The 23,738-nt window shown below is 31.6% G+C and overlaps 1 protein-coding gene across 1 annotated transcript in view; it reads right to left on the bottom strand.

Moving 5' to 3' along the window:
• Window positions 1-16,716: 16,716 nt before the first annotated feature.
• Window positions 16,717-23,738, bottom strand: part of SLO2 (slowpoke 2) — a 57,623-nt gene continuing 50,601 nt past the window's right edge. The window contains exons 19-21 of the mRNA XM_088243613.1: window positions 20,258-20,463; window positions 18,740-18,874; window positions 16,717-18,622 (exon numbers count right to left, since the gene is read on the bottom strand). Of these exons, the coding sequence (XP_088099739.1) occupies window positions 18,220-18,622; window positions 18,740-18,874; window positions 20,258-20,463 (744 nt within the window). The 3' untranslated portion in view covers window positions 16,717-18,219. The remainder of the gene's footprint in view (window positions 18,623-18,739; window positions 18,875-20,257; window positions 20,464-23,738) is intronic.

Below are 23,738 nucleotides of genomic sequence, written 5' to 3'. Positions count from 1 at the left end.
CGACTAGGAAAAAATATTATCAAACGCTCTGAAATGTAGAAAAAAATAGCAATTCTCAATGTGGGTAATATCGTCTTTTAAATGGTTGAGAATTTTTTCAGGTAACACATTTAAAGGGAGTTCGCGTAACACTGTTTTATAGTAACATTAAATTATTTTACACAAATATAGTATTAAATATATATGTACCTACCCGTACATAAATACGAGGAGAGCTCAATATTTTCTCGGTATGAGTGAGAAAAATGCTTGACTTGAGGCGATGGTCTTTCTTTAGGCTTGTAAAAAAATGCTTGGCGGCAGGTTGTAGGATTTTTCCTAATTTAAAATCTGCAACATTTGCTTATGTAGCCACGTGAACCCGTACATTGTCGTAAATAAATGAAATATTTAGATAAACTAGAAACAATATTTTTACGCTCTTTTTCTGTTGCTTTTTTCAGCGGGTGTATAATGTCAGAGTAGTATTCTCTGATAATAAAAAAATCCTTTGGGTGAGCTGATTAACTCTTGTAATCCCAAATATTCAATCTTAGACCTTCTCAGCAAACTGTGTATGTCACCTTTAACCGAAAATTTATTCAGATTCTTCGTCCCTTTATGATACCATTGCATGGACTCCTTCTCATGTCAGGGTCATGGGTTACATCACCAGTAGTGATTTTTTCATTGGCTACTTGATAATATAGCACAAATCTTAGTGGATAGTTTATAACTCTTTCTTTGCCGAATGAGGAATTTAATTATATTGCAATACTCGAGTTGGTTTAACTTGCGGTACGATTTCACCTGATTAAATGACCGATGATTCAATTGTTTTTATACTAATGTCCTAGTAAATGTGACAAAACAAGGTAGTTAACTATTCATTCATAGCTGCATTCCTTCATACCCATACCGAGAATAGATTGAGCGCCCCTTGTAACATGTGTATGATATAATATTTAAGCTTTACAGTGTAAATATAATGTGGAGAGGTATAAATGTAAATGTTTTTCCAAGGATGTTTAAATAAACTGGATAATGTTGATGAATTCAATTGGCATTGACATAAAGGATATAAAAAATTTAATATTATGACCCCTTTCCCAAATTTAAGGAATTAATCAGTTTTAGTTCTACAAGAATGAGAAATCGGAAGTTTTAGTAAATACTTTATGTAAATTTACTAAACAATAAGCTTTTTAAATAAAAAGCTTATTGTTTAGTAAATTTACATGAAAATGCTTCAAAACGAAATATTTTGTTGTGTTGGTATATTTTACAAAGTAAGTAAGCGATCTTTTTTTAAAATCGCAAATTGTTTACATATCAACATAACTTTATCATTAGTAGCGTAGTAGCTAGGGTCATAAGCTTCCCCAGCAATATTTAAATTTTGTGCCCCCTAAGACTTATTTTCTAGGAAGAGAAAAAGAAAAGAAGGCTGTGGGTCCGCAAAGTGCGCCCCTCTGGAGGTTGCGCCCCTGGCAGTCACCTGCCTGGCCAGCCCCTAGCTACAACGCTAATCATTAGAAATATATTTTTAATGATTGTCCAAAATGTCTCTCTAATTTACATAATGACCATACAAGAAAGTAATTGAATTTTGGTTCCAATTAACTACCAAGACTGATGTGTAGGTAATATTTATGAATATTATGTCCTACAAATTAGTGTGGTTAAAATTTATTCAAATTGATTCAATAAACTCAAGTTAGAAAATTTGTTCATAAGAATGATGTAAAAGTAATAATCACACTGCAATTTGTAATTTTGCTAAAGTAATAAACTAAAGAAAACAGGTGACTTTCTACTGTCGCTTGATATAGTGAGATAATATAAAAGTGATGTACCTTTGTTAGAAATGAAATGTTAAAAGAAAGTAATGTGTTGATAATTCATATTAATTTTTTGGTTATTTTTTTTTTGTTCGGATAATTATTTTAATTTTTAGGCCATTTTTAAGAAGTTGTAAAATGGAAAATTTGTGGAAAAGCGGGGTTCGAACTTCAGACATCTAATCCGTGACCGTGTCCGTGACACTACCACGGAACTACAACCTAGTCGATTTTAAACCATTATCATTTTATTTTGAAGAACACAATGAAACTAGAAAATTCATAAATTAACGCCAAAATTAAAATATATTAATAATTTTATAAAATAAATTACATCTGTGAAATATTAATAAACAAACTACCCCGACATTTTACATAAAACATATTCTAGACTTTTCATTCAAAATTAAATTGAATTCATTGAAATTAGTCTTGTTCATCAAAACAGGTATTGTGTTATTCTTGATTATCGCTACAAATCATTATCCCTCATTTTCGCAGTAGCAAATCCCGTCTATTTAAACATTCTTGTTATTCCCATAATCTACCTTTACATAAAGTCTTCTGAAAACACCTTATTGTAAGAATCTCTCGAATGTAATTAAACTATACTCCTATATAAGTAAACAAGTTTGTACTTTGAGTTTTATAAAATTTGAAGAGAGAAGAGATTTATTATATTTTAAGGATACCAAATATTATTTTGTGTATGTATGTATTCATTCACACTATCATCTGAGAATAAAGGATCTGGCACCCCTGCCTAATAATTATTTATCTTTTATTGCCTTTAATTTTACGACACATTTAAATTTAAAATAACTTCTTGCTGTACAAATGATACAGTCATTATAATAACGCTTTAATTTTTGTGGTAAAACCTTTAAATTATTGACGCATTGCATGGACTGGCATCTTTAATGGTGGAAAAAAAAACACAAATAATAAATAAACTGGTGAGTGGATAGATAAAGAGAAAATTTATTTCAAAATTCAAAGGTAAGTAGAGTGGGTGCTATAGTAATTGGATGTTCTCAACCTAATGGTTAAAAATAAATAAATGTAAATGCATTCATTCAAATATCAAAAAAAATATTTTTCCTTAGTAGATTGAGAAATAAATTAAATAAAGATACAGCAGAACTAATTTACAAAACAATCATTCTTCCACGTATAGATTACTGCTCAACAATATTATTTTTAGCAAACGAAGGAAATTTAAATAAACTAGAAATTTTACAAAATAAAGCGAAGAGAATAGTTCTTAAGAAAAATAAATATAGCAATGTACAAAAAATGAGAGATGAACTAAAATGGTTATCTGTAAGAAGGAGACTTAAATTTAATATGTTGATATTTATACATAAATTTTTTTACGATAAATTACCAAAATATTTTAAGGATAAAGTTGTCTTAAACAAAAATTGTCATGAATATGCTACTAGACAAAAGGATAAAAAAAGACTACCATTATTGAAAAGAGCTGAGTCGCAAAATTGTTTGATGTATAAGGGTTTAAAAATGTATGATGAGATGCCCGAATGTATGAAGAATGAAAAGTGTCTGAAAGAATTTAAAAATAAATGTATAAGTTACTGTAAGGAAATGTAAATATATATAGATGATGTAAATGTACATAATAGTTTATATTAGTTTTAATATAAGCTAACTTAAGAAATAAATAAAAATAAAAATAAAAAAAATTAAAGAAAAAACACGCAAAAAGGTGTTTAAAGGTGGAGAGAAATTCTAACGTTTATTTGTTTTACCATCAGATTTAAAGTGTCCAATTATTATAGCACCTACCGTATCATCTATTTATGACAAATGAGTATAGACCTGATCATACACATTTTTTTCAAACATTTGACTAAATACTGGAAGTATGGAAATAAGGCGATATATTTTTTTTTAAAATTTTTTCCCACTTTTATGAATTAGTACAATATTTGCTTCCTTCCACTTGCTTGGAAATAATCCTTCCGTTAATGATTTTGTAAAACTAAGAGCAAAAGGAAGTGATAATTCATGAGCGCAATTAATTATGAATACTGGAGATATCCGGTCACTACCGGGGCCTTTGTTTGCATCTACCATTCGAATGTATTTTAAAACAATGCCTTTATGTATGCAAATGTTACTTAGATTATCATCCGTAATTAAATTGCGTTGGGTATAATTTAAATTAAATTGTGTCAATATATCTTGTCGATCTTGCATGTAATCGAACCCGCGGCCCCTAGCATGGTAAATGAGCGCGCCAACCACTTTACTATAAGGCTGGTTTACCGCTACTCGATTTTATTTTTCATGATTTTAACTGAGAGTAGCCATCAAGTGAAAAATACCATTCTTAGATTCTAGTTCCATTTCACACACATAATTTATAAATGTGAGTCACAAAATCACTTTTATATTTTATCCTCATTGGGGCAAATGGTTATAGTAACTTGATAAAAAAAAACCCTTCTCAAACGAGATTCTATATTTTGGATGAAATATCTATTTATAAGAAAAAGTAATAATATTTTTCATGGTAATTAAATATGTATGCAATAAGACACACGCTCATAATAAAGTTATTTTCTGTAAATTGGATATGGCCACATTAAAATACTGTCTTATGACGAAGAAAGTAAACAATTATGTGCGGATATTATCCATGGCACCATCCTACTGAGTTTCTCAAAGCCACGTTTAGCTGCTATGTAAATTGGTGAAGACTTTAGATGTTTTAGAGAGAGAGTTAAGTAAGGTTAGGACCTGTAATATCCAACGCCTCAAGTAATATAAAAAAAACTAAAAAGGGCAATCGGATGCAATGTGCATCTAGACAAAACATTTTGAATAATCGTTGAGTCCACCGAAATGAATGAAGGAATATGCCGTTTAATGTAGCATTTTTTTTTATGTATTGTTTTTTTACATGGAAGTTGCTTTATTTTTTACTTTGCAAGGTTTATAGTTCAAAAATACAACTTTTCGCTGTTATGTTACTATTATTTAAGCTAAACTGATGATATCAAGAAAGATATTCTAATGTGGGCCAATCAGGATCTTTTCAGAATTTGCTCATGTGGAGAGGAAACCATTTTAAAATCTTCAGGAGAAGCCGGCCTGTTGACAGTAGTCAACAGGCCTTCCCTTCCACAAGAAAAGTGTTCGGCATTTTGTTCCCTACTTTGGTTTATTTTACCTTTTACCTGCACTTATTGACCATGTATGATACTACCTCTCATCTGAGTTTTTCATTACCTATCACCGATGAGATGTCACAAAGATCTTCACCCAGGCTTCTGCATCGCGCATCTGTTGTCTTTGAAAGCTGAAAAAGGGACAATGCATCAACATGTGAGAGACACCTTGAGAAGTTTCATCGTCACATGGGCAACTGTCGATCTAGGAGAGTATGAAGCGATGCAGGAAGCTCATGAACCAGCCATGACCCGTGAGAATCTGGATGAGCTCGTAGCCCGCTTTTTGCATTCTCCTGAAGTTGTAGACAAAGAAAATCATAGGGAAAACATTTAAGTAATACTTCCGGTAGGTTTACTCAAATAAAGATCGTCCCAAAGAAGGGTCCTGCTTATTATTTTCCTTTTGGAAAAGCTGAACGGGAAATCGGTGAAATCGGAGGCTGTCTTCTTAAGCGTAGCCTCTCGAGCCTTTTTGTCAGTCGTTTTATTGCCAAGGATTCCGCAGTGTCCCCGTATCCAGCCGATGTTACACCTAGTGTCTGTATCGTTCCTTCTGGATATCTGATCTGATGTCCATTACAACAGGGTTAACCGAATTTAGGGTCAGTTATTGCATGGACACCAGATTTGAAATCAGCGAGAATCATTACAGTATTGTGCGAATTAATATGATAAAATTTTGACAGGCGCCGTGGCGCAGTTGGTAAGACAGCTTACTGTGAAAATAACGTCGCGGGTTCGATTCCTGCAAGTTGCAAGAAAAAATCCAAGCAAGATTTTTCTCAATTGGTCTGGGTGTTTAGATTTATTTTTCATAACTTCCTTCCAAATTCTATTTCCCACCTGCTGACAAGCCTTTAATGAAGAAACCTGGCGGTTATTCCTTAAAAAAAAATCCCGCTGGATGAGGAAGTGAGAAATAATTGCGGGAAGTCTTGCAAGGTGAGGCTCTTCTTCACTTGTGGCAATGTCGGTCTCGTGGTGAAATGGTAAGTGCGTTTACCTACCATGCGAGAGGTCTCAGGTTCGATTCTCAACATGGTTGAAATGAAATATTTATTTAAAAGGGTGTTTTCACACTCAAATATTTCATAGTCCCTGGACTGGCACCTGAAGCGTAATACTGATCATCTTACCTTCATCTAACAAATAAGATCAAGATACGCTGCGATTAATGTACCAATGCAGTGCCTTATGCGAGGTGCGAAAGGGAATGATGATGAGTGAGGTAAATGCTTTTTCGGACAAAATGCAAAATTGCTATTTTTTTATTAAATCTTAACAAAATGAAGTCGTTTTAAAATTTGGTTGGACAATATTATGTATTCCGACTCAAATCCGGCTACGACATGTACAATATCGAGGCTTTACTCACAGAATGAATTAAGTCAACAATCTTTATATATTTCAAATATTTTTTAATATAGGTGCAAGGCATGATTTTAAATTATATAATATGCCAAGAATAAAGATCAACCTTTCAACGCTTTGAAAAAAAATAAAAGAAAAGAATATTATGGGAGAAATAATGCGTTGAAAGAATAAAAAGGTTTAAGTGCGATTATCTCGGAAATTGTTTTAATCACTTAATGCATTCAAAAATCAATCATTAAAATAATTTTAAAAAAGCCCTTCAGGTACCCCAGCGTTAAGTTATTTGAGGAATTCGAGATCTTAGATATGAGACAATTTTGCATTTTTTGAATAATAATGTTTGTGCAAGTAAATTATTCTATCAAATCCAAAAAGGAACACTCCCACACTACCAGAAGTCAAACTAGAGGATGGATCATGGGGTCTATCACAAACTCTGAATTCGGGCAAAGAAATTTCAGATTTCTGGGCCCCAAAATATTCAATATGCTACCCAAAAATTGCAAAACCATGACCCGGATTCAATTGAACAAATTTGTAAAAAAATGATTACTGGATTTAGGTCGAGAAAAATCGGAAAATTTACCAAAAATAAATTCCTAATAAATTAATATTGTATAACTGTTTAGTATATTAACAAGTAGGTAGTAATGTTGTTGTTTATTTTTGCATAAAAATGCCTGCCTTAAAACAGGTTGTACCTTGTTAGGCAGACTAGACATGATCCAGAGAAATCTATTACCTAACTGTTTATGTAATAGATAAAGTTTTTGTTATTTTTGTTAATAAACTTTGATTATTATTATAATTATTATTCTGTCAGTCAAGCCTCGATCTTTATAAGGCGCTCCACCGTATAACCATGTTATCATACCCTACAGTAGGTATGCTAGTATCTCTGAGGGAATGCGCATTTGTAATGCTTTGAACATAAAATACATTATATTAAACGATCTAGGGTTAAACCAAATATGAAATGTGTTTTTGGAAGTCTTGGCGGAAATTTCAAGGAAAATAACAAAGAAATGTACATTTTCAAACTATTTATTTCTGACAGAAAGCTACATAGTATGCGTATTTTCGGTGTACATTGAAAATCTTGAAGCAAACTGCGGTGATAAAAGAACAACTACATCAATAATCAAATATGCTGCGTATGTAAATAAAACAATACCTATTACAAAATATTCAACTATTGTAACAAAAGAACTCTGAATTAGAATTGGAACCCCACCATTTTATTTTCCGTAGGGTTAGGCAGAGAGGATAGAATGCTACCCCACGGTGTCTTTACATACAGACCTTACATCTTCTCAATGCACGCACGCTGACCATACTGACTGTTGACATGTTCAACTTCAAGTCAGTATTTGCCGGATATAGTAAGGTCTTTCTCAGTCTTCCTTGTTTTTTGCATTCATTGACAGTTGATTTGTAAATCATTTTAGCCATTCTTTCTCAGTCCATTGGCACTACATGTTCAAACCAGTGCCGCATCCCTTTCTTTAATTTGTCGATAACGCTTGTCATTAGGCCTTGCACACCGAACAGATCTTGAGATTTGTGATAGTTTTATCACACATTTACCCGATGGATTGCATTTCGACACAATTCAGACTACATTTGTCCTTCTTTTTCCAATTCCATACTTTACTTCTAAACATTATAATACCAGGACTCCATTGTACACTACTGAATTCGCTTCCATTCGACAAACTAGCCTCCTCCACCATTCGCCATGTCCCATGCTCTCAATATCTTTCTCTCCTTTCAATATTTTTCTCTGTATTTCCATCGCTAATAAACATGTCTACTTTTCAGCTACGCAAATTCTTCTACTAATTCAGGATATCCCTTTTCACAATGATCTCGCATTTTATCATACCAACTCTTCAAAAACCACCACTTAAGGTTTATCAACATTCATAAGCAAATTGCTCTTCTTGCAAACGTCGTAGACCTTTATAAACAAACACTGCATATCCTCTTCATTGCTACCAAGAAACATTGTTTTATCGGCATTCAGATAGACGTCTGACGGTTAAAAAAATCATCCTTTTTTTCTCTCATTCTTAAACCTTTCAGTTCTTTCACGCGATTTTCGATCTTTACGTTAAACAGCCATGGTGATAAACATTTTTGTTTGACTTCATACTCTTATAAATAGTAAGATGATATTTTTCTCTGTCAACTCTATCAAATGTTTTTAGCAGATCGACGAATGCGTAGAAAAACTTTTGGTTTTTTTTCAGAAATTTAACGCATCAATAAAGCCTATTTTATTTAATGGATTTACAGATATATTGTCATGTTTTTGAAAAGGAAATTTAATCATTTCAACAACAAATATAGGCAAAGTTACAAAACTAATAAAGAGTTCGATTTTACTGTAAAAAAGCACGGTTAAAGTACATTTTTTCTAAGAGCGGCCACCTGACAGTTCTACTATAAATGTGTTAACTCCCAAATTGAAACGATCAAATGTTGATTTTAGCTCTGAAAATTGACTTTTCATGGAAAATATTAAATGGATAGTACCACATACTTTGGTATGCAGAATAAGTTCTGTAGTGTATTCAATACTGAAAATAAGTTTATGTTGATTCTATACAAAATAAAACAGGTATTTATGAGGATCTGAGCATATAATTTATCAAGTATTAAATTAATTAATTCTAAATTGGAATTATAAAGTGGTATACTGACTTCATTAACGCCCAAATGGGAACCATTCTTAGAAAAATTGTACTTTAATGCAAATACAAAAAAAGTTGTATCCTATGAAATTATCTTATCACTTCGAAGCAGAGCAAAAATAGTTTAAATTTACTGTATGCAGGCGATTAATCAATACAACAATTATTTCCTTTAATATGAACATGTAATATTTATGCAGATAATGTTTATTAATAATGTACCCAAAATAAACAAACAAAACCAAAATTTATTTAATGGATAATGAAAGTTAAGAAGTGAAAAGTGTTATTTTATTTTATTAAAATTAATGTTTAACCCCCCCCCCGTCTTCCTGGTAATGTGTAGCTAGTAGATATTGCATTTAATAACTTTAATTAGTTAAAATTATCGGTATTCTTCCATTATACCTTTACGTAAAAATTGAAATAATTTATTTTTTCTAATAATATAATATATAATGAATACTTATTGGGTACAGAAAAAATATTTTATCAGAATAATTCACCAATACAATGAAAAAAATTACCAATATGTCGTATTGTCATGACGTATGAAGTAAACAAGTACCGAATATACGAATGTCTCAAACACTCTACACCTCACTCTAGATGTTATAGTTATATTCGTGAGCGAGAAATATAATTTCATGCATCACGCAGGCCAGTAGCCAAGTAGCCAGTTGTACTGTCAGTAGCTCTCGGGACTTCCTTAGGGGTGGTCCACTCGCTCGCCTTGTGAGTGTTGGCAAATGTTTTTTTTTTCATGTTTTTGGTAATTGTATTTCAAATATTACTACTGTTTACTTCAAATATAGTTGGTTGAAAAAATTGCCCACAAATATTTCAGATTTTAAATTTCTCATTTTTGCAAGTTTTTTTTTACCTCACAGCACAGGAATGCGTGTTTTTTTGAGCACAGTAAGGGAAGGGTTAAAGCACTAACATTTAAATTGTTCATGTTTGATAATATAACTAAATACAGAGTTTGTGTAAAATCACTTAAATAAATTTAAAATGCCGACCAGTTTCAGAACATGCATTCTCATTGGTAAAAGCTTAAAAATAAACTACACTGACCAAAGAACAGTCATGTTTTTAAACTGGTCGCAATATTAAATTTATTTAACTGATTATTATGAAAATAAAACTTTGTTATTAGTGTTTACACAATTTTTAATATTTTACAAGAACACTACTACAGTTTCGGGAGAGCACTCCTCCCACCGACGGGTGATATAAAACTAATATTGTAAACACAGAGTATGGTTCACAATATCCTAGAACTTAAACAAAAAATGAACAAATTAATCAGTGAAACTGAGAGAAGGAGGGTTTTGTTTCCACTTATTTAAGGTGTTAGCATATAAATGGATAGTTATCTAAAGTACAGATATGAAAACATGATCAATGAGGGAAAGGCGTTAAGTATAATTTATCTCTTAAAATTTAGCACTTAAGTGGAAGTTACAATAATTAAGTCTAAGATTTAATATGTGGGAAGACATCGCTCGACTAAGAAAGTGTAAACAGACGCCGGTCTAAATGGGTAGGTGGAGTGAGGGAGGTCGCAAAGGGAACATAGTCAATAAAGGCGAGGGGTGATTATGTGAGATTATTAATTAAGTTGTTCTCAGAATTTGAATTTTTGTGAATTTCTATTATTTCTAGATTATTCATGTTACTGCTTTTGTTATTTACTTGCTGAAAGAGTATTAGGGTGTGATTATAAAATGAGTGGTTACTATCTATTATATGATTCGCAAATTCCGAAAAATTATTATTGGTTACCAGATAGTAACCACTCATATGAATAATCTCAATATGAATAATCTAGAAATAATAGAAATTCATAAAAATTTAAATTCTGAGAACAACCTAATTAATAATCATACATTTAATCATCCCTTGCCTTTATTGACAATGTTCCCTTTGCGACCTCCCTCACTCCACCTACCCACGTAGGCTCGCGTCTGTTAAGATTATCTTAGCCTGGCGACGTCTTCCCACATATTAAATCTTAGACTTAATTATTGCAACTTCTTCTAATGTGCTAAATTTTAATAAATAAATTCTGCTTAGCGTCCTTCACCTCATTGATCATTATTTCATATCTGTACTTTAGATAACTATCCATTTACATGCTAACACCTTAAATAAGTGGGAAAAAAACACCCCTGCTCTAAGTTTCACTGATTAATTTGTTTATTTTTTGATAAATTCTACGACACTGTGAACAATACTCAGTGTTTACTATATTAGTTTTATATCACCCGTCGGTGGGAGGAATGCTCTCCCGAAACTGTCGTTGTTTTCATGTAAATTGTGTAACACTAATAACAAAGTTTTATTTTCATAATAATTTATAATGAAATGTTACGAAGTGAATGCCAATTCAATGAACAATATTATTTTACTGATTTTACAGGAACATAATACCTAATAACATTATTTGAATGATCGTGAAAAAGTTTTTCCGACTGTGGAAAAAAATATATTAACCAAAAGTGTCAGATAAACATGCGCTTAATTTTTTTTGCTGCTTTAAAAATCACGATTCTAAATACTTAGGGTTGTTTTCCAATTCTGAATCAAAATTTCAGAATAAGTTGAATTTTTTAGGTTAATTTTTGTCGGCCTCGTGGTGTAATGCTCAGCACGTTTGCTTACCATGCAAGAGGTCTCGGGTTCGATTCCCGACATGGTTGACATGAAATATTTATTAAGGTGTTTTTACAGTAGAATATTTCAAAATGCCTGGACTGGTATAGGACTGATCATCTTAACTTCATGTAGCAAAAATGATTAAGATACACTGCGATTGGTGTACCTATGCAGTGCTCTATGCACCGTTAGATGAGGGAAGGAAATGATGATGATTTTCAAAGAAATTTAATTTTAAATGATCCTAAATTAAAAATCATATCTCTCTTTTTATACAAAAGCATCTTTTGCTATTAGAGAGGTCGCAACTTGGAATTAAAACATCATATAAACAGTTTACTCAAATTAATAAATTGTAATGTTATAACATATTGCACATCCAATAAAAAAGGCATAATAATGAAGTTCAGAGCTATGGAAATCAGATTATTTTTTTTCTTATACGGGGTAAGCATAAAGCATTAAATTATACGGATAAGTTTCTTAAAAATGTATGGAAATTCTTTTAAATGAGAATGAATTTTCAATATTTTGAGTATGCCAAAATGTTTGTAGACTGGTTGGATTTCTTCTCTAGGGAGTTATGTAGATCCACATAGGTGAAATGGTTCAGCCAGATTAATCGTACCCACATGAGAAAGGTTTTAGCTATTTTTCTTCAGAAAAGTCAACAGAATAATTGGGGAAAGGTGGATGTTTAAACATAAGTAGAATGGTGAATTTTACACAGTGTGTAAAGTAGATACTTAAACCATCCAATGACAGGTCATAAGTTCTGTAAATGCCTCGACTTCCATACTGCCTTCTCAAAAATATTTTGCCTCTCTGTTGCAACGTATTTAGAAAAATGAACTACTTTGAAACGTCAAAGGTTCGGGTAAACACGTGTTTAGAATAACCAATCGATTATGTGTTGTGACAGATTTTCGGTTTCCGGGTAGTCATATCAGGAAAGCTCACTGACTCGAACTTGAAACATCACGGGCGGAGTGAGTTTAAAATTACACAAATTGAATCATATGGATGATAATAAGATCCACAAAAAAATGGCTTAGTTGAAAGTCAATCAACAATTTATTTATTTTTCTAAGCCGTTACCTTATTTTTTCATATTTTACATTGCTATTTTCTTCCTTATCTTTGTTCAAAAAATCTGATTTTTAGTTTGGTATATATAATCTATTTATCTATAAGGCAACGCTCATATGTATGTCCTCAATAAAATAAATAACTACTAGACCGATTGACATGGGGTTTTCAGCAAAATGATGAACTTTGCAATACGCATATTTTAAGCGTTTAGAATCTTTAATTTGCTTATTACAAAAAAAGTTAGGAGCGTAAATGTTTTTTCATCGTTAACCAGGGCTCCTTCTGATGAAAATGCACATCAAAAAAAATTGAAGGCTGTTGTTTTTTGTGAATAAAAAAAGTTTTTTTTTAACGTTTATAAACAATATCCGATCTTTTTAAAATCCTTTTCTTAAATTTCTTATGATTTCAACTCATTTATTTATTTTTAATTGATTTTCAGTAATGATAAAATAATTTTAACTGACATGTAATAATTTTTTAAGAATCGCATTTCTAAATAAAGTGCACCCCTGTTTGTAAAAGAGCAGAGTCTTATTTTTGCGAAACAACCATATTTGAAAATTCATTATTTTATGTTTTGGAATTTAACAATAAACAAATACTAAGGTATTAACTTTAATTCAATATAAGAATATCAATTATTTTTAGAATAGGAATTTAATCATAAAAAAGAACCTTGGTTCCTACTTATTAACGAAAAGTTACACCATCTTTATTCCTTTTTTCCGAACAGTTTTCACGCACAACCAGGCATTTGGGTTTCAAATAAAATATCAAGCTCACGTCAAAACCGATTGGCGGTTAAGAATGACTATTTTCTTTAACAGTCAAGACTTTCTTTTAAAAATGTAAATAATAAATAACCTTAATACGTATGACATGCGAGCATTGCTTTAAAGAAAATCACAAATACCCTAAAAAAAAAACATGATTTTAATATAACTTTTTATTTAGTTTTTAGGCTCCCCCGGGAATTCTTTTATTTTACTCTATTTTATTGGATGTGCGATAATATGTATTTTCACAATCAAATAAATAAATAAAAAAAAAATGGGTACATTTAAAACATTCTATTGTACCTATAGCATGTAGATACATACACAATATTGATAATAAGAAGCAGTTAAAATCAGAGTATTCTAACACATCTATTAATATTGTGACATTTAAAACATTATATATTTTGATTGGAATATCAATCACTAATGAACATTTATCAGTTAACATTAAACATGCGCATTATATTATGTAATAAGTAAAATAGACAGAGTTACAGGTGTTGTATGTCAATTTGGCAGATATTTGGCCAAAGGAATACATTTAAATGTAATCTGTGACAGCTGAACAGAATCTGATCATAGAGTTTGCGGATCCTACGAATACACCACCTGATAATTCACACAACATCTGATATGGTATACTACTAATACTGTAAATGCAATTCCATTAAAACACATTTATAAGCTTTTACTGTTAATATACAGGTGTCACAACGCGAGGTGTACGATTTGAATTACGCGCTACTTTTTGGCAAATTTAGATACGTCACAATTAACAAATGACATCTAGAGATCATCGTCTATTGTAAATCAACAATGAAGTGCTATGCAGTTCAACAACGTATAAATATCGTGCAAAGAAACTCGAAGTCAGTGTGATTTTTCTGATGAAATCATCTTCAGCGATAAGAAATATTTTTGCTTCTGTGGAGCAGAACTGCCGCGTTTGAGCAACTGAAAATACGAGAGAGACTATAGATAAATCTTTGCATCCAAAAAGGTCACAGCTTGGTCATGCAGAGTCGTCGGATCGTATTTTTTCGTAAATGAAGCTGGCCAAGTGATAACGGAGAATGGTGAACGTTAGCGTGACATGATCTCAAAATTTTTGCAATCCATTTGGGTCGTATATATGCCAACGATATGTGGTTTTAACAAGATGGTACCACCTGCCACACAGCGAATGAATCAATGACTATTTCAATTTCAATTTCAATTCAGAGGTCGGATTTTCTGGATTTTTTTCATCACTGGCATTCGAGCGATATTGTGTTCGATATATAATTTCCACATCTATGCTTCATATTGATGTCGATAAACTTGGAAATGTTTGAACTGTTTGAGTTTTATCGAAAAAACAAATCGTACAGCTCTAATTGTCACACCCTTTAGTTTTAGTTAAAATACATACAGTCAAAACGTTAGAATGTAAATATTATAATACTACTTTAAAACACCTCAATTTTAAGCTTTCCCCCATTGGTTTAGTGTCCCACGACAAGCAAGTTATCGCTAATTTTTTGGACCCAACCACAGTATCATTTAAAATACCTATAATAATCTTTTCATGTTTAAAAATAACTCTTTGTTATTGGCAAGAGCCATGAGACATAATTGTATCTGTTTCCATACACTTGCAGAGTGGAGATAATAGTGAAACATGGATCGATTATTTATCAATTACAGTTGTAATGAGAGATGAATGAGCATGTTTTTTTTCTACATATGTTTAAAACAATGAAAAGCCACTGTTATCAAGTCATTATTAAGATCGGCTAATGTATTATATACATACAAATACACATATATATTGTACATTAACTACGAACTATGATTAATATGTTTTAATAAAATCAATTAATTAATGTGACACTCAGAACATTTAATATATCGTTCTACTCTACGAGAAACCGAAAACTGGAGAATTAAGCGGTTCATTTGATCGGTTTTTAAATAGAAATATGGTTATATAATCAATTTTGACAATGGTATGGTCAAGTAAGTGGATACAGATAGAGGATAAATCTCGATTATTCACTATACTTAAAATCTTAGCAAATATACAATTTCCATTGTTGTAGACATTTTAGGTAGGTATATTTTTGAAGCAGTTCTCTCCATTCTTCGCATAAATAAGTCCTTAAGAAACGACTCGAGACTATAACTAGACTAAGGGAATGGGAACTCTCCTAAAATAATGAGGCTAAATTACATGATTATAAATTGAACAATATTTTTGATAAAATTTGACAGTTTAAATTAAATTAAAATCAAGCTTTCCCATTCAAACTTTTATCGCGTTAAAATAATTTTAATTGTTAAACATTTTAATAAAAAAGTTCCTCTATGCACCAAAGTATTTCAAGAAAACATGTTTTTACAATCGAAACCTGTTTTTCATTAATTAGAATTTATGTTATAAAATAGGAGTTAATACTTATTTTGAGAGAAATTATGGTAGCATTCTTGAGAATATGTACATTTCTCTCATTTGACGGACATTACAGTTATCTCCAACATACATACATCAAATTTCAAAGCACCACATCACCATCTCTTTATTGTTTTAACAAAATCATCTCCTCTGATGATTTGATGATATTTTCTCAATAGTTTTAGTTTTATTGACTCACGTCCAATACAATATTTTTTTTAATAAATGATCTAAAAATTTTAATTTATATGTTCAAAATATTTTTTTAGTCTATCAAATTAGAAATAAGATCCATTAGTTGGATAATGTAAAGGAAATTTTTAAATCACATTTTTTAAATATTATGTTAGTACCATTTTGAATAAGCACTCCATAAATCCCGTAAACATCAGAAATATAATACACTTTCAAGTAAATATTTTAATTATGATTCTTAATTACATTTATAACCAATCAGTGGTTCCTACTTCGTATTATATAATGAAGATACATTTACTTTTAATTCTGTAAAGTGATACTTATTTAAAATACATATTTACACGTCGAAATTACATTCTTATCCTATTTTTTTAAATTACAAAACAAGAGTAAAAAAAAGTAAAGAGCAATAATTTGGAAACCTTTTTTAAATGGAAATTAAAATTAATTTGATAGTTTTTTTTAGTATTTTTTTTTTTAGAAGCAATATTAGATAATATGTCTTATTTGACATAAAGCAGATAAATATTTTAGTACATTTATAAATAACCCTTGACTATTTTAAATGAGTACATATTTATGTTCAAGTAGTAAAATCAGTTAAACGTTGATATTTTATACCTAAGACTAATGTGGTTGTTACATACATCAAATTTTAAAATCAGTTAGCTTTCACTTTGCTAAAAATCCATCATCACCGCCGTAAATTACCACAAAAGTCGTCCTTACCTAATATGAAGATTAATGATTTACCCCAAATTGCAGTCTAATTTATTATTTGGTGACCGTAAGAAAAATTTACCGAAAAGAAAAACATCACCATTCTAAGATAAAGATATAATAGTTTTCATTTTACGTCAAAAATCACGTAAAATAAGTCTTCGCTATTTCTCATATTATTAAGTTATCAATATTAATTTCTCTAAAAGCTGTTAGAATAGAGATTTTTTTTAAACCTAAACATTTATTTAATAGTAAAGTACATAATTTTTACGGTTATTTTAATACGCTCGGGACGTCATACATAATACTATTACATACTTATTGAATTATTATTTTAATGATTACTAAATTGATGTAATTTTAATCTAAGTTATTATAACTATCAAGTGAAGTAAGTGTAAATTCTTTTCATTCAATAAATATTTATATTTCATGAAAATAAAACATTTCAGTGGTCCGATTGCCAGCGTTCAATTTGAACAAGAATATTGAAAGTTTTTTTTAAACTTAAGTACTAACCGTAATTGATCCCGCATTCATTCTGAAGGTTAACATAGTAATTATTTCGTACCCAGTTCTCAAGGACCCAATAGACACAATCTTGTTTCATATATAATATACACATTGTTCGAATGTTATTCCAGACATTTTGAGCATACCCTTAAATCTACAAGATCACTCATACAGGGGAGTCAGAAATCTGAATATATCCATCTCTTATTCAATCGAATAATAAAATAGATTTAAAATTACACAAACACTCATTTATTTATCGTCGTGCATATTTTATTTAAAAAGTTTTATGGATTGATAATTCGGATATTTTAACTCGTTTTAGATGGAAAATATGTTATTTATCTTAAATTTCGATCCATTTTTTAACCTAACAACTGCATACCCTACATATTTATAATTATATGAACACAGAACATCGAAATCGCTTAACGTCGATTAAAATTCTACGATTTATATTATGATACATTGAATTACCGCAACATTATAATTTTACAGAGTAAGAATTTTTCAGTCCTGAATGCCTATAGTAAAATGTGAAAGAGTGGTGATATCAAAGTTTCCCCGTTGAAATGAAATGGAAAAATTTAGAAAAATGAGGATCCGAATATGTTATGACGATGATGAAATTCAGAAAAACTTTTTTTTTCAAATGGCAGAATTTAAGAGGATTCAAAGCCATTTGTTACGCATAGCGGAGCCTAGACGACGGCCCCACATGAGGTTGTATCATACCAGGGTCCCCTGTAAGGGCTGCTGGCGCTCGGGGGTAGCAGGTGCAGGAGGGTCGTACGGGACCCCTAGAGTGGCCTCCTCGGGAGGGGTGACTTCCAGCCCGATGCTCTGGTTCAGGGCGATCTTCACGCTGCCAGGGTGCGCAGCGGCTTGCTGTCGTTGCTGATGCTGCAGTAGCGAGTTGAAGTGCGAAATTCCAATCTCCTCCAGGCTGCTCTTGCGGCGCCCGACGGCCGAAGACAACCCGTGACGCAAGGAGTCCGACCGGCGGAGAAGCAGGTCGTCGATCACTCGCAGAGAATTAGATCGGCCTCGGAAGCTGCCCGCGACGGTGGGACTGTCGGGGAGCGACAGAGAGTTAGCCTTGGCGGGGGGCGGCCTTGGAGACCCGTAGCCGAAGCCCATCCCGACCCCCATGGCCGAGCCCATGGTAGAACCCATGGTGGAGCCCATGGCCGAACCCATGCCGGGCCCCATCCCGGCTCCCAGCCCGGAGCCCATGCTGGCCCCCAGACCGGCTCCCAGGCCTGAGCCTCGACGGCTGCCCCCCATGCCGCTGGCAGAGCAGAAGCTGATATTGGACTTGCGCCGGCTGTTATGCCTTTCAAATGTCTTGTGAGCCGAGAACGGTGATGGCCGTACAAGATATCTGCAAATAATTATTTTATACATTAACTTATTACTAACGAATATTGTGTATAGTAACAAAAATAATCCTGCCTAATCACTGAAAATTCCTGGCTAGTTAGGACCCGAAAAAAAGAATCTCTGTACGTTGTAAAAACAGTGAAATAATAAAAAATATAATACCATGCACAAGAGATTGGCATTTTTTGGTTTGATTTTCCTTTTTTACTTTTGGCCTTATATGTATTACTTGTTTAAATTTTGTATTTGTTCGTAAAAACATACTAAATAAAACAATCAGTTTGAGGGCACTAAATTTTGAGCCCAATTGTGATTTCTTGAAAATGTTTGCTGATTCTTATTATCACAGGTTTCAACCTCTTCCTGCCACAACCTGAATTCAATGTTAACAACATAAGTATTTATAAATTTTAGAAATATTTGGGTGAATAATAAAAACATTAATATTTATTTTAAAATATAATAAGAGTTCAAAAAACTTATAGGAGCGTTAACCACGGGGTTGCAACATGACAGGCAGACCATGAGTATTTGGTACATAGGTCACTTGAGTTGACAGGAACGCTGACTTACCGGTTATGCAGATAAGCTATATTTTCACTATGTAACAGATTAACGGACCAGAGGAAGTTAACTCGTAATGACGATTGGGTGGTAACTCCAAAGCAACGCTTTGGGTACATCAACTTCACCCCTGCCAGAGATGGCAAGAATAAAGATGACAATTTCTCAAAACTGTCTGCTGAATACTACTAATCATGTACAAGTGAAGATATTATATGCACAATAATTATTGGTAAGAGAACTAATAAGAAAGAAAAATGTTAAACCTCTCGCTCGGGGAACGCGAGAAAAATTAGGGATGATGCCAAACTAATGGATGTGGACAAAAAAATAGCCTAGCCTAAAAATAGTGGGGATCATGTTTCTTGGGTGTCAGATGATAGATGGACGAAAAAATTATAAACTAGAGGTCGGAAACAGACGCAAAAGCGTAGGAAGTCCCCAGACCTGATGATCTGACGACATCGGGAGGGTTGCAGATCTAAAGTGGCATAGGGTGGCGGTCAACAGAAAATTTTGGGCGTCCAAATCGGAAGCTTTTATTCATCTTTGGACTCAAAAAGAAGGCTGAATAAGTATGTAAGAACAGACAAGTAAAATTAAACATTTCTCTGGAAAATGCTCACAAAAAAAGTCTGATTTCGCTCCCCCCACAGGCTAAAATGTGATTTAATAACTGTTTTTGTTAGAAACTCCCATGTATTTTTTTTCTTCCGGACTATTTAAAGTATCATGATTTGTATATTTATTATTTTGAAATATTTTAAGGTCAATATTAAACCAACGCATTAGATTTACGTTCTCAAATTGTTGAACTTACATGATATCACCTTCCTCCAGTTTAAGGTCGCAGCTAGGGTTGATGATGACATAAGAGAGACTGTTCCTCTTCTCACTAACGTCGTCATAGTCAATAGTAGGCAAGTTGAGGGACTCCATCCTGGACCTTACGAGGTTAGCTATCTCGGCCCTTTCTATTTGTTGGGCGTGATTATCTCTCGCTTCATCCACGAGTCCCACAGTGTACTGTACTCGAAAATATTAACATTTTAATGAAATGAAAAAAGGTTGTTAAGTGTTTGAACATAATTTTTAAATAATGTTGAGAATATCGATGGATGCAATTTTTGTAAATGATTGATTATTTAGTAAAACGTGATTTTTATTGAGTATAAAAATCTTATTTTACTATTGTATACTTAAGATAAATACTACGTATTCATAAAAGCAACATTAACTCTTATCTACGAATATAACATAAAGTAATATTTGTAAATTGTTTTCTCTGATTTCACAATCAGCATTCATACTTTAATTTTTTGTGAAATTTAATTTTTTTATGTGTTGGAAAAATGAAATGATTTAAATTCGGTTGTTTTTATCTTCCAATAATAGAATCCTGCTTCAGATAACGAAAAATTTCAGCTGATAATATTAATATATTTAATGGAACAATGTACAAATATATTTCACTAGGCAATGACATCTATGTAACCTATTAAAAATTAGCTGAACTATTATTAAAATAATTAGTTTCATTGACCGATGAGTATTGTGTAATAATGATATAAAGATAAGGATTTAATTTATATGTCTATGATAAAGTTTATAAGTGTAAAAATTCGACATAACAAGCATAAGTACCAAGAGTTTATAACAGATCGATAAAAAAATATAACATTCTCGTGCAAGTTACAATACTTTTATATATTAAAAAAGATATATGTAAATATAATAATAGATTCATGAGGTAGTCTGAGTATCGAACATGACATTCAAGTTGACTTTGAAAAGTTTTTTTTTTCAAGACCAAAAATATTGAGAGTATTTTTCCTAAATGTGTAATATCGTCTATGTAAGTTTAATACCTTGTATGAGCCGAAAAAAATAAAATACATTTTTTTGGCGTTTTCAATTGAATAGGATAAGCTGCATTGATTGGTTAATTAAAAAATTGACAAATAAGCTACTTGCATTTGATTTAATTCAATCTTTCGTACTGGAAGTTATGAAAGGAATGGTTTGCCATGAAAATATTTTTTTTCATTGTTAATAAGCCAATTACATAATTTGGTTTTCAGTTCTTTTTAGAAACAAAACACTTCATTTTATTTTTAAATTTTAACAATCAAAGAAAAAAACATATAAATTTATGACCAAACTCTTGTATTCTATAAGAAATTTAAGCAAAAACATCTTAAATACACACAAATGAAATAATAGTGTCAGAATAATCTAAATAAACACAAAAGCAGAAATTGAAATATGAAGAAGTTAAGTCTTGTGATTTGTGAAAGTGTTTTTTTTTAAAGCAGTAATGTCTACGAGTTAAAGCTAAAATATTTTCTAATTTCTTATTTTATGTACCTATCTATTTATAGTAGCGCTTAATACTAAAGCATTATCTATATATGAATTTTTAACTGATTTCTCTCAAAAAAATTATTCAACAGATTTTTCCTAAATCAGAATCTTGCTTGTTCCCTGTGAAAACAATTTTTAACGCGAGATCCAAACTATGCTAGATATACTGTCATTTATAAGCTCCTTTCATGCATAGGGTTGCCATATTTGGCTAGTCTCGTCGGGACGTTCTGGGGTGGGGAGATGTAGTAACAAAGAAGGCAATTTTGTATTGAATAAATTTTCTTACGCTTTATGTGGTGTTTCTTGCGGAAAAAGTATTTGCACTTTTCGGATGATTTCACATTTTTATATGTCATTTTTACCATTATACGTATCTGTAGAACTCTCTGCAAGTCATCTTAAAATATTAACTGAATACCTATAGCAATATTGGCTTATCAGTTCCTGGCAGCAGACAATTTTTTTCATTAGTCCACTGGGCTAACATCAATAATACTACTCTTTCTACCGTGGCCTTTTTGGCAAAAATTAAAAATAAATGAATACTTGCTCAATTTCAACAATTGACAATCCACGTTTCTTTACACAAAATCTATCGACTTCTACTCAAGTTCATCTTCCATAAAGCTCTTTAGATACATAAATTGCTAAAAGCATTTGCCACCCAATTCATTTGTTTGCAGTCAGTGCGGCCATAAAATATTTTAGTTTTTTCAAGTTGAGCCTCTATTAAGCTCTTTAGATTCGTAAATTGCTGAAAGCGTTTGCCACCCAATCAACTTGTTCGTTGTCAGTAAGGCCGTAAAAGATTTTTGTTAGTTAACAGCTTCTCTGCATTCTGCAAGTTTAAATCGGGACATTATACATTTTATTGGGATATTATTATCAATAACGGTGACATTCCCGATATCCTGGGACGGATGGCAACCCTAGTCATGCATATTTTTTTTTCTGAATGTAGTATTAATATGATAATTAAAATATCATTTGTAAAATTATTCAAAATTGTGCAGAAAATTATATGATATCCATATTTATTGAATTTTTCGATCCTCCAAAGATATTTTTGATTAAAAATGTACATTTTTTGTTTGAATCAAATAGTATTTAGAGCCTCAGATGTATAGAACTAAAAACCGCTAACCTTGCTTTTGTCAGTTAATTATGTTTTTATTATTTAAATATTATCATTTGTTAAAATAATAATGTTTGATCAAATAAATTTATCGTGAAATGGTATTTTCTTTCCGGGAGTGCAAATTAGATTTTCCCTTACCGCAGCATTGTCGTTATTTGAGCAGCCACCGAGGCAAGTGGTGGGGGCGGGGGGTGGGCGGTAGGTGACGCCTGATTGGCCGCCATCCCCTCTTTCTTCAACATGCTGTTGCATATAACAAATTCAAAAGAGACCCTTTAGACCCATTACACTGACCAAAAAATCGATAAATCAAAATAAAATATTTTGAGGCCATGTTGTCCACCAATTAAAATGAAATATTTTATGTTCTTTTATGAAATACTGAATAAAAAATGTTTTTATTACTTACATCAGCATTCACTTCATTATATGATAATTATTGTAAAATAATAATCCTCGTCATTAGAGTTAATAAAAAAAAATCTAATTAAAAAATATTACCATAATTGATTTTTATAGAGTATAATGAATAATCAAATCATTTTATGAAAAAAATCAAAATTATTATTAAACGCTCAATTCGTTGCATATCTGTGCTAAGAAAATAATAAAAAGTATGTAAAATGAAATATGTTTACATGAAACAACAGTAGGCCACATTTAAAAGAAAAACGAAACAGAAATATAAATATATCATTATATTAATTTAAAAGATTTTAAAAGAGTTAATTTATATACTTTATGACCTTATTATATCAAAGGACATGCGTATAATAACATTGATAAAACGAAACAT

Source organism: Micrasema longulum, unplaced genomic scaffold, assembly GCF_059751315.1.
Source record: "Micrasema longulum isolate JH-2025_06_02 unplaced genomic scaffold, ASM5975131v1 h1tg000220l, whole genome shotgun sequence".
Classification (NCBI taxonomy): domain Eukaryota; kingdom Metazoa; phylum Arthropoda; class Insecta; order Trichoptera; family Brachycentridae; genus Micrasema; species Micrasema longulum.
This window is presented reverse-complemented; position numbering and strand designations above follow the sequence as displayed.